This window comes from Falco biarmicus, chromosome 4, assembly GCF_023638135.1.
Source record: "Falco biarmicus isolate bFalBia1 chromosome 4, bFalBia1.pri, whole genome shotgun sequence".
Lineage (NCBI taxonomy): Eukaryota > Metazoa > Chordata > Aves > Falconiformes > Falconidae > Falco > Falco biarmicus.
This window is the reverse complement of record NC_079291.1, coordinates 68,503,125-68,517,364: the sequence shown is the minus strand read 5'-3', so window position 1 is coordinate 68,517,364 and position 14,240 is coordinate 68,503,125. Positions and strand designations below refer to the sequence as shown.

Genomic DNA, 14,240 nt, shown 5'->3' with positions numbered 1-14,240 from the left:
TGGACCTGGGGCTGTCCCCAGGGTTGTCCCCCTGCATGGTGGCCCTGGCATGGCTGTGGTGCTTCCCAGTCCCTGTGGAGCTGACATCCCCATGATGCTGCACGGATCCTGTGCCCCCTACCCTGCATGTGCTGTGGGGAGCGGCTGTGGTCCCCAGGGCAGCCCCCACCCTCCCTAGACCCCACACTGGGATCCACCAGACCTGCCTGGGTCCAACCACTGATGCTGCCCAGCCACACAGGGCAAACACAGCACCCCACTCCCAGCCCCATCCTGATGGGGGGGACCCCCAAAGCCCCCCTGCTTTGCTCCCAAAGGTCAAGTACAAACCTCTGTGCTGGCTCTGGTGTCCCACCATGCCGCTGATCCGCTTCTTCCCCAGAAGACTGCAGGCAACAGGATTTATTCCCATGGGACCCCTGTGTTGAAGACCTGGAGTGGCACCCCATACAACCACCACCCCCAAATACCCAACTTTTTCAAAAACTTTCCAATTTTAGATGCCTTCTAAAGGTAAAATTTTGGGGGACTGTATCTCCCACTCTGCTTCATCTCCTTTCATCACCCTGGGCTTCAGCATCTCCACAGGATAAGCCCCTTTTCCTACTCACAGCAGATCCCTGGCGTTGTAAGAAACATCTTTTATTGACTTCAGTTAATTTGTTTAGTATCATTGAACAAGGATTATATTTTCAGTGAATCAATCTAAATGACAAATCCCTGGCTAATCCTGCCTCCGTCTGTTTGCACGGTGGATACCCCTGAGAAGCAGAGCCCAGGGGACAACCCTTGGGCACCTGATCCCAGGCTGGCGGCACCGCTGGCACAGGATCAGAGGCCACAGGGCATCCCTCGTCCCTCCAGGGTGGCTCTGCCCCTCGTGTGGCCCCTCCTCTGGCACGGCTTAGCCCTGGGGACAAGGACCCCCACACACCAGCATCACCTCTTTCCAGCCTGATTCTGTTCCCCAGCCCCCTCCAGCATCTCTCCCCCAAACCTGGCTTACAAAAAATAATGAGGCACAGGAACATAGTGAGCGTGGGGAGGGGGATGCTGGCAACCACCCACCAGCATGAGGATGGTGGTAGGTGCTGGATCTGGCCTGGAGAGGGGGCAAAGCACCAAGCAAGACAGTGAGGAATGAGCCTGGGGAGAAGGGCTGGGTGCTGTGCAGCACCCAAAAAAGACCCCTTGGTTTGCATCCTGCATGGTGCATGGCCCCTGTCAGCCATCCCCAGCCCCTCCCCGTGCCCCAGCAGTGGAGATGCTTCAGTGGAAAGTGCAGGGGGGCGCTGGAACCAGGTGGGGACAAGATCTGTCCCCAAAAAAGGGCTGCTCCAAGCTTGGTGCTTCAGTCCTTGAAGCTGGATATGGCCCAGGTGGGCAGGGGCAGCCCCTGGGCAGGGACAAAGGGGCTTTACAATGACCCTTTTGCCATGATTGCCAGGACAGGGAGGGGGACAGAGCCAGGGGTCCCCACAACTGGACCCTGCAGAAGATGGCTCTGCACAGCTGGGGTTCCACCACGCTTCAGCCTGGCTGGTCCCATGCCTCCCATCACCTGTCCCAGCCTCCTGTCATCTGGAATTCAGATTCAGAGGGGGCAGCAGAGGACGGCACCCCCCTCCCCAGGCTCCAGCCTGGCTCCAATGCAGGGACAGAGCGAAGGACCAGCCCCCAGGATGCTCCAAGGTTCCCAGGGGGGACTGGGGGTCCGAGGAGCTCCACTTCACAGAGGTACAGAAGAGTTCGGTGTGTGACAGCGGTGGCACGGCCAGTACCTTGGGGTTCAGGAGGACAATGCCATGCCCCCACCGCTTCTGGAGGGCGCAGCCCCTGCCACTGTGGCAGACAGACGAGCTACAAGGCGGCTGCAGGGTGGGGGCCAGCACAGTTCGGGGCTCCCCGGGGACGGTACCGTCTCAGGGTGCTGGAGGGAATCCAGGTCTGGCTGCTGGGTGTCCCCAGGGTGGGGGACAGGCTCTGTCCCTTACTGCCCTGTCCCGTAGGGCCAGTTGAAGGTGCTCCCAGACAGCAGCATGTCCCTGATTAGTGTTTCGATGGGCGTCTTCCCCACCAGCCTCATGAAGAAGAGCTGGGAGATGAGGGCAGCCGGCACGGCGCGGAGAGCCGGCAGTCGCAGTAGGAGCCGGCCGAAGCGCTGGGGCTGCGAGGGGTACTGCGAGCGCACGTACTCGGTCAGCGCCACCTGCGCCTTCTCCTGCAAGCTCTCCACGTGCGCCGGGTCCGAGAGGCCACAGGCATCTGTCAGAGGGATGGAATGGAGAGGAGTCAGTGGTCAGAGCCCCCCAGTACCCCCAGCGAGACCCCCCCCCTCCCTCAACCGCCTGCCACGGTTGCATTCCTGCCCTTGCCAAATTAGGGGATGCAGCCGCACGGTGCAAAAGCACGGCTTGGACCGCTCTGCCTGCAAAGAGCTGCTGCAGGCTCGTCCCCGCCAGTCAGGACTGGGCACCTCTGTGGAATGAGATGAGCATGGACAGAAGGATGGGGCTCCCCAAGACCCTCCCAAGCAAGGGGGTTTGTTCCTGTAGGTCTCATTCCCATTGCCCCACGAAGCTCATCCCTGCACCCAGATGGACAAGCTGGGATGCTGCACACCACGGTGGTGAAGCGCCAGGGCACAGGGACTCTGCCACCGCCCCCAAGAGCCACCTGATGCTCTCTGGACCCCAAACCCCCAGGGAAATGGGGGGCAGAGGCTCCCTGGGCGCTCATTGCTCTGTGGGGTGGGGATGGGGACAAGGCCCGCTCACGGCACCAACCTACCGGGCGTGAAGAGCGCAATGGCTTTCAGGCAGCTGTACTCGGCCGAGTCTACCTGGAGCCGGTTGAGCTTCTCCACCTGATCCTGAAAGATGCGGATCTGGTCCATGAAGGAGACAACGCGGTCGGCTGACATGGGGGAGGCGTGGAAGCCGGCAGCCGCCAGCAGTGGAGCCATGTGCAACGGCAGCGCTGACTGCGCCGCATTGAGGACGAAGAGCTCGCTCCAGCTGAGCCGTAGCAGGGCCACTTGGTCGGAGACAGGCAGCTCGGGGAAGAAGGGGATGTTCCGGGCCCATTCCACTGTGCTGAAGAGGAGGCGGGCGGCCAGCTCGCAGATGTTGTCGATGCCCATGACGCTGCCCTGCTGTGCGTACTGTGAGCCATAGCGGGCGGCAGGGTAGGGCTCAGCCCGCAGCAGCTGTGAGATGAGCTCCGACACCGGCTGCCCATTGAAGTATTCCCCACTGGGCAAGGCGTTGGGGCTGGTGCTGGAGTGGGTGGGGGGGATCCGGCCCCGCTGCACAGCTGGGGGGAAGGAGAGGAGGTGTCTGCCTGCTTCTGTATCCTGCCGCATCCCCCATCCTGCTCCCGGGGGGCAGAGGGACCCCCAGGCAGGATGGGGATGCTCCCACCACCCACCCTGCATCCCGGCATCCCCAGCAGTGCGAGATCCTGCCACCCCACGGAACAATGGGCAGCTTTCAGGCGCTTGGGGAGAGGGAGGTGGTGCGTGCCACACACTGCACCCGCCGGCGAGCTGCCTGCACGAGCTGCGCTAATCTATTTAGCATCCCAGTGATTCACCAGCAACTCCCAGGCTGCCGGCGCTGCAGCTTGGCCATGGCCTCCAACCAGCAGCTGGGCTGGGACAGCATCCGTGCCGCCGCCTCCTCTGCAAGGACCCATGGCTACGACCATGCTGTGCCAGACCGGGTGCCCTGCCGGCATCACGGCCCCCTGTGCCGCCTGCAGTGGAGCAAGGCAATTGCTACCCAAGGTCATCGCATGGCAGCAATCATTTATTTGCAAATAAAACGTCCATCTTGGAAGCATCGTTAACCCCGGGTCACTCCCCCTCCTAATTGCATTCAGGGAGAGCCATTTTTCAGCTCCCCCCCTCTCCCATTAGCGCCCACTATTTGCTCAGTCCCTAGTAATTAATTTATGGGCTGTTCATGAGCCACTTAAATGAGAGCTCTAAATCATGCTAAGTGGCAATAATGCCATCTCGACTCCTCTGGAAAGGAGGGAATTACTGTCCTGCTTCCAGTATCCTTCCCTCCTTGCTCCTCACATTAATGCCACCTGCCGCCGAGCAGCCTCGGCACCTCGGCAGAGCCCGCGCCAAGCCCCAGCGCAGCCCCAGCACCTCCATCAGCATCCCGTAACAGGGATCGGAGATTTCGGGTTAAACCCTTCATGCCATTTGCAGCAGTCTGGGAAACATTTGGGGTTTACGCCCCTGGGCAAGGGGGAGTGAGCAGAAAGCAGCCAGGTGACCCTGTGGGAGCTGGTCCCAGCTCACCACCACCGTGCCTGGGGCACCAGGGCTGTCCTGGCTCCAGGTGTGCCACCTTATCAGCAAAAACCTCTGGCTTTTCCAAACAAACACCACCTGTGCTGCCGGCACCAAGGGCAATTCAAGGAGGAAAAAAAAAAGAGAAAAAAAAAAAAAAAGGGGGCAAATGTGGCATTTTGCTGCTAACAGCGTTCCTGGAGAGATGGGAGAGCACCCGGCAGCACCAGGAGCAGAGCAGGCACTGGCAGCACCCAGACCCCTCAGGAACCGTCGCCGTGGCACTGGCATTACCTTCCTTCCTCATCCCCACGCGGAAACACTTCTTCAGGCGGCAGTACTGGCATTGGTTGCGGTGGTGCTGGTCAATCTGGCAATCACGGTTGGACCTGCAGGCAGGATCGGGCAGATGAGGTGCTGGGGAAGAGTTACGCAATGCTGCCGGGGGTCCCTGAGCCCCACCGAGCTGCTCTGCCACCCATCTCCCCACCGCCCTCGGGCAAAGCCCTTCACCTCCGAGCATGGCCCCCTCCTCACCGGCCGTGGCCGTGCCACACCAGCCCCTGGCACGCAGGCACTTGGATGCTATAGAAACAGCGATTTCCTACCGCTGGCGCTGCTGGTTTGTGCTGCCAGTGATGTCCGATCCTGGCAAGGCCCCCGTGGTCCCATCCTGGGGGATATGTCGGGATGGGTGCCAGGGAACAATGCCCCGTGTCCTGGCACAAGGCAGGGAAGTGGTGGAGCAGCTCCTGGCCTCACTGCCCAACTTGCAAGGAATTTTGAGGAATTTCAACTATTTCCTACAAGGCTGCCCCTGCAGCGCTGAGGCTGTGACCCCTTGGGCACCCAGGCATCCCCCACAGTGGTGGCACAGCCCCGCATCCTCCGTGCTCCGGTCTGGCCTCCACCGACCCCTGCAAACATGGCAAAGCAAAACCCAGCAGCTCTGGCACACATGCCCCCATCCCCAGCGTGGGGTCTGCACCGGCCCAAAGGATGCTTTACCCCTCGAGCGCCCTTGGAGCCTGCAAGAGGGTGATGCCCACCCCCTGGCATGCACGTCCTGCCCTGGGCAAGGAGCTGCGGGCACTGGGAAGCCCTGCACCACGCGGCGGGGCACCGGCCACCACCAAAGCCAGCCACCTACCTCTGCTCCCACAGCATCACTGGGAGCAACACGCTGGGACAGGCTGAGGGGGATGCTCCCAAGCAGCATCATTAGCATCCAGCACCTCCCCCTCCCCCCCCCCCCCCCCGCCCTGATTCCCAGGGGGTCCTCGCGCAGCCCAAGGGATGCAGCGGGCACGGGTGAAACCGGCGCTTGCACGTCCCACCCAAAGGCTGTCACGGCAAATGGGGAGGGAGGGGGGTTATCGGCTAAACGGCGGTAAATTAAAGCATATAAAGCAGCAGGCAGGAAAGCACTGGCAGGGCCGGGGCAGAGCTCGGCTCTGCCTGGGAATCCTGACATGAATCTCCTCATCCCTACACGACTCCAGAGGCGAGACAGGCAGGGATTCCCACCGTGCTCAAACCGGAATTAATTCACCCTGAACATCACCACTGCGCTTAGCACATTTTAAAACGTGTTGCTGATAAAAAGTTATTCCAGTGGAGAAGTGATAGCTAATCAAAACGTCAGATTACATCTTCATCAGCTGCCTGCGCCTCGGCGGGGGCAAAGCTCCTGGCACCACAGCCGAACCTCCCGGCAGGAGCCCGGCTGACCCTCACCGTGGCCTCTGGGCACCATCCCCCAGCACCAGGAAACCCCCCAGCTCCCAGCAGCTCCTAGCAAGTTTCCCAACTGATAGGCTGCAACGACCTGGGAAAACTGTGAGAATACAAAAGGCGTATACTGTGCTAATTATGTAATTAGAACATGTAATTATTTAGTGCAAGAACTAAACTGAATCCAACTCACTTTTAATATTCAAATTAGAGCAATCTTGGCTTGATGCTGCTTTTGACTCCTTGAACAAAGCAGATGCCAGGGCTGCTGGGGAGCATTGTTCCCTGCCCCTCCAACACTTTACTCCCTACTTGGAAAACCAACATTTTTCTATTGCACCAAATCACTTCCCAGCACAAAGAGGGGAAAAAAAAACCCCAAAACATTTGAAATAGGTGCCCAGATACCGGTGACAACTGCAGGGTAAAAATCCTGGGTGCTCACAGCCTGGGCAGAGTCGGTTCCTCTCCCAGGGAGCCCTGATTTGGCCTTTCCTTTGTTCCAGGAAACTGGAATTTCTCAAAAGCTGTATGTATTCCCCATCTTCAAATCATTAATCCCAAGCAGCCGCTCGGCTGGGTCTGCCGACGGGATCCTGCTGATGGGATGGGGAAACTGAGGCAGGGTCAGGGGTGATGCACACGCTGCATCCACACGCGCTGCGCCCACGGCAGGTGATGGGGAGGATGCTGCAGGACATGAGGGGCCGGTCACCGACCCCTGCCCCAAGCCAGCAGCTCCAGGGCCCCGCTTCACCGCCACAAGCGGCTGGGCTGACGTCAGCTGGAAGCAGGCAGTGCCGGTGCCAGGAGCTGCCGAGAGAGGAGATGCTGCGCACGGGGGAGGACGAATCTAGGCCGCCCAAACGAGAGCAAGGCAGCTCGGAGACAGTTCCCGCTGCAGAAGCAGCACTGCCCTTTCCCTTCCCGAGCACCTCAGCACCACCAGACGATGCTCAAAGCAGTCGGCCCCCGTCGGATGGGGAGAAGGCGGGATGCGGAGATGGGGTGTCCCGCTCACAGCCCAGCTGTGGGGTGCCCACGGCTGGGAGCCAGGTGCCACCCTCACTGGTTTAGCAAACGCTGCTGGAAGCGCTGGCACATGCACCCAGCCCTGCGAGCAAGCCCCTGTACGCACACCTACACCCCCCAGGGGTCCCCCACATGAGGCAGCCAGCCCGATGCTCATTTTGGGCCCAAGAGAAACTCCAGAGTTATTTGCAGCTCCAAACTTTGCGTGGGGGGGTCATATCCTGGTCCCGCTGGTGGCCTGGATCTGCCGGCCCGAGCACGGGGCCAGCAGGAGCTGCAGCCCCTCTCCCAGGCAGCCCACCGAGTGGTGCCCGCGGCATGCCGGGCTGTTGACACCTCCGGTTAGATTTATACCGGCTGCCGCACTGGTGCTTTCCCTGGGTGAGCGGACCGTGACCGAAGTGACTCACAACCGTGGCGCGTTTTCAGGCATTAGCCTGGAACGGCAATTAATGCCGGAGCAGAGCCGGGTGATGACGAGGACCTGGACACCGGCTGTGCCCCACGGCCCAGGGGATGCGGCAGCCAGAGCATCCATCCCTCTGGGGCTTTGGGATGCCGCAGGCAGAGAGGCTGCTTATGTGGGGTGCAGAGCATGCAGGGACCCCCGTGTTGTAGTGGAGGACCTGTGCTGCAGTGGAAGATGCTTGTGCTGCACTGGGGGACCCTCGTGCCATACTGGGAAATGCCTGTGCTACACTAGGGGACCCCAGTGCTGTGCTGGGAGATGCCTGTGCTGCACTGGGGAACCCCCGTACTGTACCGGGAGATGCCTGTGCTGTACTGGGGGACCCCTGTGCTGCACTAGGGGACCCCAGTGCCATACTGGGACATGCCTGTGCTGCACTGGGAGATACCTGTGCTACACTGGGGGACCCCTGTGCTGTGCTGGGAGATGCCTGTGCTGCACTGGGGAACCCCCGTACTGTACCGGGAGATGCCTGTGCTGTACTGGGGGACCCCTGTGCTGCACTAGGGGACCCCAGTGCCATACTGGGACATGCCTGTGCTGCACTAGGAGATACCTGTGCTACACTGGGGGACCCCAGTGCTGTAGTGGGAGATGCCTGTGCTTCACTGAGGGACCCCCGTGCCATACTGGGAGATGCCTGTGCTGTACTGGGAGACCCTCGTGCTGCACCGGGGCCCCATCAGTGCTGCAGCAGGGCCAGCCTGCAGCCCCAGCAGGGCCAGCGCCGAGCTGCACGGGGGCCGCTGCAGAGCCACGCCAACGACCTGCACCGGGGTCCCCCGGCGACCCGCACCGGGGGGCTCACCCTGAGGACCTGCACCCGTGCCAAGGCTCTGCCCCCCTCGGGGGGCTCTGGCCAAGCCCCCCCCCCCTCCTCCTCCCAGCGTCCCCCCAGCCCCTACCTGCAGGTGTAGCTGAGGTTCCTGCGGATGCTGCGCTTGAAGAAGCTCTTGCAGCCCTCGCAGGTGAAGACCCCGTAGTGCTTCCCGCTGGACTTGTCCCCGCACACCACGCAGTCCCACCGGCGCCCCGGCCCGCTCCTCCTCGCCGTGCTCCGCGTCGCTGCCGCCGCCCGCCGGGGACACCGCCTCCTCCCCGCCGCCGCCGCCGCCGTTGGGCTCGCCCCAGCCACCGGCCACCATGGCCATGGCTCCGCGGCCCCGGGGCTCAGCACCGGCCCCGCCGCCGCATGGAGCGGGGCCCGGTGCGCGGCGCCCGGCGCCTCCCGGAACGAGTTAAGCAAGTTTTTTGGGGGGTGGAGGCCGGTTTGGGATTTTTATGTTTTTTTAGGGGTTGAGGGGGGGGTTTGTCCGTCCTCCCCCGCTCTCTCTCCCAGGGCTCCCCCCCCCCCCGTTAACGGGGGGGCTCCGCGGAAACTTTGCGGCGGCGGGAGCGGGGCGCGGCGCGGCGCATCCCCCCGCGGGGCGCGGCGGCTCCGGGCGCGGCGGCCGCCCCGGGGCTCGGCCGCATGCGGGGGCCGCCGCTGCCCGCCCCCGGTGGCTCCTCCGCTCCGCGGCACCGGCAGGGAAGGAGGAGGAGGAGGAGGAGGCGGCGGCGCTGCCCCGGCCCGCCCTCGCCCCTACGGGCCCCGCCGCCGCCGCCGCTGCATGCAGCCCGGTGCCGGTCCGGGTCCGGCGGGACCCGCTCCGCCGAGCCCCAGGGCTCTCCCCGCCTCCCGCGAAAGAGCAAAGTTCAGCCGCTGCCGCGGTGGCCGCCCTGGATGCTCCTCCCCGTCCTCCTCCCCTTCCGCTCGCCGCCCGCCGGGTCCTGCCCCGGCCCCGGCCCCGCCGCACCGGGCCGCCCCCGCCGCGCCGGGCAGCAGGGGGAGCCGCGGGTGGCTCTGCTGCGCCGCACCGGGGCTGTCCGCAGCGGGGGCGGCCGGGGGCACCCGGCACCGGCTGTGGCAGAGCCGGGCTCGGCCGCGGGCGGGGAGGGCGATGCGGTGCCAGCGGGCGGTTTGTCCAGGGGAGGTGGCTGGATGTGCCCCCCGCCCCCAGCCCACCCGCTGCTTTGGAGACCGGAGCCCTTGGCTGGCCCGGGGAGCACCCGGGGGGGCTGCACCGGGACCCCGGGTGCAGGGCCATGGTGTGCCACAGGCTGCGTTTACGGCTGTGGTCACAACTGGGGTCCTTGTGTGTGTGTCCCCAGCAAGTGACCTCTAAGCCACAGGGTGCGGCAACGGGGAAGTCCCCGGGCCAATGGACCACCGAACGCTGCCCTTGGGGACAGGGACCAAGCCCCTGCCTTGCTAGCCACCAGCTCGGTGGCTGCAGTGTTTGGCGATGCCATTCGGGGCTGCAGCGGGAGGATGGGAAGCGATTCCCCCATGCCTGGCCCATGGCCAAGCCGCTGGAGTTGGCAATCCCCTCCTCTTGCCGACAGTCCCAGCGGGATCTTTAATTACTGCGAGTGGCACGAGGCTGGGGAGCCTTGTCTCGTGCGTGGCACGAGGGCCGTGGCTGTGCTGGGAGGTGCTCCCGTGGCACCCGGCATCCTTCGGGTACCACCACCCTGCACGTGCCCTGGGCTGGGGCCAAGGGCTGGATGTAGCTGGGGACCGGCCGCCTGCATCCCTGTAGAATTCATTTGTAATGTGGTTAATCAAGTCGGACCCGTAAGAGCTTGGCCAGGCCCGGCAAGAAGGGGTGGGCTGTGGGTGCACGGCACCCACCTGCTGCCACCCCGTTAATCATTAATGAAGAAATGAGCTGTGTGGAAAGGTGCTTGACCCAGGAGAAGCCCTGCGATATCGCCCTGCCTTCGCCTTTCACCCAGGGGGCAAACTCTCCTCCTGGCCATGCCACAGCGGCCCCGGCGTCTCCCGGCATCATGCCTTTCACCTTGACTTCAGGGGCAAAGTCTGGCAGGCAGGACATGGAGCTGGGGCACGGGTGGCCTGGGTGCCCCCCACACACCCCTGCCCCCCATGGCATGCCCTGTCCCCATGGGGGACCCCACGCCACGATCCCGCTTGGGCCGGGTGAGGATGCTGATGCTGAGCGAAGCGGCCAGCAATGCCCACACTGCAGGGATGGGCTCGGACTGAGCGCCGCCAGGACCTTCGTGGCGCCTCACACTGCCATCCTTGGCATTCCCAACCCACGGAGCGGGGCTGGTGTCTCCATCAGGGTTAAGGGAAAGCTGAAGCAAAGTGGGCTGGATATAAAAAGCCCCAGCAAAGCACCGAGCCTGGAGTCGGGGCGCAGCAGAAGGGATGGATTACAGCTCTGGCCATAAATAAAACCTCCATTTCCTCCTGTCTGGAGGGATCTCTGCTCACCAGGTACCTGCTAATGCTGCCATGCTGCGATGCCCAGCCAGGGTGATGCTGTGGTCAGGGAGCAATGCCCAGCAGAGCCAGCTGGGAAGGGGCCAGGCCTGGGGGGGTCCCAGTCCGGGCAGGGGGGGGTCACCCCCACCTGCAGCCAGCCCTGCTTCTCCTTTCTCTTCTGTCAGGCCGTGATTTATGGCCCTTTCCCTGCCTCTCCCCCGCCTCCTCGCCCCCTGCAAAAAATAATAATCCAGGAACAAAGGAGGAAATTGGATCTTCTCCCCCGCGCGGCTCCCGGCCCCGCGGTGGGAGCCGGGTTTGTTTTGACGTTGGTGTCCAGTTGGCGAAGGCGTTTGATCTCCGGAGGAATTCCTCCTTCCTCGCGCTGCTCCGCTGACTCCACCACACAAAAGGGCCCCTGGGAGCCGGGAGCTGCCGGCGCGTTTCGTGCCGCCCCGACGCCCCCAGGAAGGGTCTGCCATGGCAGAGGCGCCCACTGGGGCTTGGGGAGGTTTCCAGGCTCAGTGTCAGACCCAGCTCCAATGTGGGGATGGGTGGCAGCCGTGTCCCCCCGTTCCCCTACAGCCTTTGGGCTGGAGGACAGCTGAGTGACCCTTGCTAAAATTTGCAGGAGCAGTCCTGGGGTTGTGGCTGTGCCAATGGAGAGCTGCGTGCCGGCACCGCCGGAGAGCTGGGTGCCATCACCAATGGAGAGCTGGGTGCCAGCAGCACCAGAGAGCCAGCTGCCGGTGCCACCAGCCCTGACCCAATTCCCAGCATCCTGGTTAGCACTACCATGGGCTGGGCTGCAGGACAGCCATGCCCTCTCCCAAACCCACATGGGAGCTGCCGGCAGTGGTGCTTTCCAGGGGTTTAGGTGGATACCACACTGCCCGTCCATCTGACTGTCCTCCCAGCACACCCCCATGGGGACCCCCACCCCAATGTGGGGCTGTGCGTGGTCCTGTGTGAGCAGAACAGGGGGCTTTAGGTCAATCCCCTGATCTTCAGCCATGGGGCAGGATCTGGCCTTGCTCTGCCCAGGAGCAGCTTGCAGAGCCCCCAGCCTCAGTTTTCCATGAGTCTGAGGGTGCTGAGCCTCGGCTGGGCTCTTCAGCGCTGCATTCCTGAGGGTAGATCCTGCCGGCAGGCGGGCGGGCATGTGTGTGCCTGCTGTGGGAGGCGAGGGCAGGCTGAGCTGCGCCAGAGCCAGCGGGGGGGCCAAGGGGCCCTTGTGGCCAGGGGGGTCCCGACCCTCCCACAGCGGCCACGGTTGCGCATGACCTTGCAGGGCCGGACCGCGGCCGCACCACCGCAGGCGAAGGACAAAGGGAGGCCGGGGCTGGCCATGCCATGGCTCTGCGGCTCCCTGGGCAGGGCTGTCCCCAGCCCCTGCACCCCACAGCTGCCCCATGGCACGGCCCTGCGCCCCACGGCTGCACCCATCACGTGCCGCTGCAGCAAACACGCCTCCACGCGTGTGCACGGGGCTGTGTGCCCCGTGCGTGGGAGTGCACACACGTGTGCAAACGGTGGTGGGGGTCACCGCAGGCACACGGGCTCTCTCTCCCCCATGTGCCCCCGACGGCCATCCCATGGAGAAGGGGTTTTGCCCCCCACCCCATGCAGAGGAGGTTTAGCCCCCCCCAATGCCACGGTTTTGCCCCCAGCCCCGCAGAGAGGCTGAGGGAGCCCTGACCCTGCTGCCCCTGGCCCCCCTTGCCCCCGGCCCCCCTCTCTGCTGGAGATTGCCGCTCCCTGCCCTGCATTCCCGGGATATCAGATCCCACGCCCCTGGCCCCCACCCAGGCATGGCTGGACTCTCCCTCACCGGAGGGGGGACATGAATCACACACCCTCCCTGCTCCCATGGCTCCCAGCTTCACCCGCTGCCTTCACTCCCATGTCCCCCCCGGCACAGGCTGGCCCCCGCTGGGACACTGTTGCGCAGCCGCCCGGGATCCACTCTGCCAGGGAACAGGATGCAGTCCTACACCAGGCCCTGTCACCCAAGGGTGCTGGGGGGTGTGTTGCTGCAGCCTTTTGGCTTCCCAGCAGCTTGCACTGCTCCACAGAGGGGAAACTGAGGCAGGGATCAGGCCATCATGAACTGGCATGTGGAGCCCTCCCTGGGGAGCTGCAGGTTTCTGGGTGCATGTGGTGAGCAGTGGGCAAAGCAGGGGGGGTCCACTGCCCATAGGCCACCACACTGCGCCGTGCCGTGCTGCACCATGGCAGGCTGTGCCATGTTACACTGTGCTGCACTGTGCCATGCTGAGCCACTGCACCATGCCATGCTTTGCCGTGCTGCACTGTGCCACGCTGTGCCATACTGCACTGTACCGTGCCATGCTGCACCATGCCAGGCTGTGCCATGCTACGCTGTGCCACACTGTGCTGCGCTGCACTGTGCCATGCTGAGCCACTGCACTGTGCCACGCTGTGCCATGCTGCACTGCGCCACAATGTGCCATACTGCACCTTGCTGTGCTGTGCTGCACCATGCCACGCTGTGCCATACTGCACTGTGCCATACTGCACTGTGCCATGCTGCACCGCACCATGCCATGCTGTGCAGTACTGCATTGTGCCATGCTGTGCTGTGCTGCACCATGCCATGCTGTGCCACACCATGCCATGCAATGCCATGCCATGCCATGCTGCTCTGTGCTGTGCTGAGCTACACTGTGCCATGCTGTGTTGTGCCGTGTTGTGTCATGCGATGCCAGCAGCCTGGTGGGCAGCACAGTGCTGGGGAGCTCACAGCACTCCGGGCCCTTGGCAGAGTCTCAGGCTGTGCCATGGCAGGGAGCGCGACTGGGCCCGGCACAGTGATGGGAACGGGGAGCCAAGGCCACCTGAGCCACTGGGGACAGTGGGGGTGCTGCAGCCTGGGGCACCCCACTCCTGCCGGTGCCCCTAGGGGGGACCTGCTCTGGCCCTGGGGTCAGCAAGACTCAGCGGGGGGGACCCCTCCAGCCGGGGTGGGGGTGGCAGCAGGTCCCGCCTGCCCTCCCCCTCCTGCCGGCACCCAGGGTCGAAGCCGCCCCGGCTGCCCTGGCCCTTTCATGCGGCCACCGGCTGCCCTGGCCCTTTCATGCGGCTCTCGGTGGAGCCTGACCCTGCACAAAGCCCCCAGGAGTCCATTTGAATCTGAAAAGGGGTCTGAGCTCAGAGCCCTGACCTTCAACCTGCGGGTCAGCCTCTCCACACCACTGCCACCGGCCCCCGCAGCCCCTGCCACCCCCCCTTCCCGAGCCAGGCTGGACCGAGCTGAGCCACGGTCCGAAACACGGCCCGCAGCAGAGCCGGGCAGAGCGGCTGCAGGGAGGGCCAGGGCTTGGGAGCAGGCAGCACCAGCAGCCTCCCCCCTCCCCAGCTCCAGTATCTGGGTGCAGGAACCTGCCCCTCCGTGCTGGGCATGC

At 63.9% G+C, this 14,240-nt stretch overlaps 1 protein-coding gene across 1 annotated transcript; it reads right to left on the bottom strand.

Annotated features, from left to right (window-relative positions):
• Nucleotides 1–626: 626 nt before the first annotated feature.
• On the bottom strand, nt 627–9,271 carry NR2F6 (nuclear receptor subfamily 2 group F member 6). Its single transcript, XM_056337397.1, is given in 5 exon segments — nt 627–2,265; nt 2,791–3,315; nt 4,601–4,695; nt 8,447–8,562; nt 8,564–9,271. Coding segments are annotated over 5 exon segments (1,140 nt in total). The 5' UTR covers nt 8,693–9,271; the 3' UTR covers nt 627–1,990.
• Between the last annotated feature and the right edge of the window lie 4,969 nt (nt 9,272–14,240).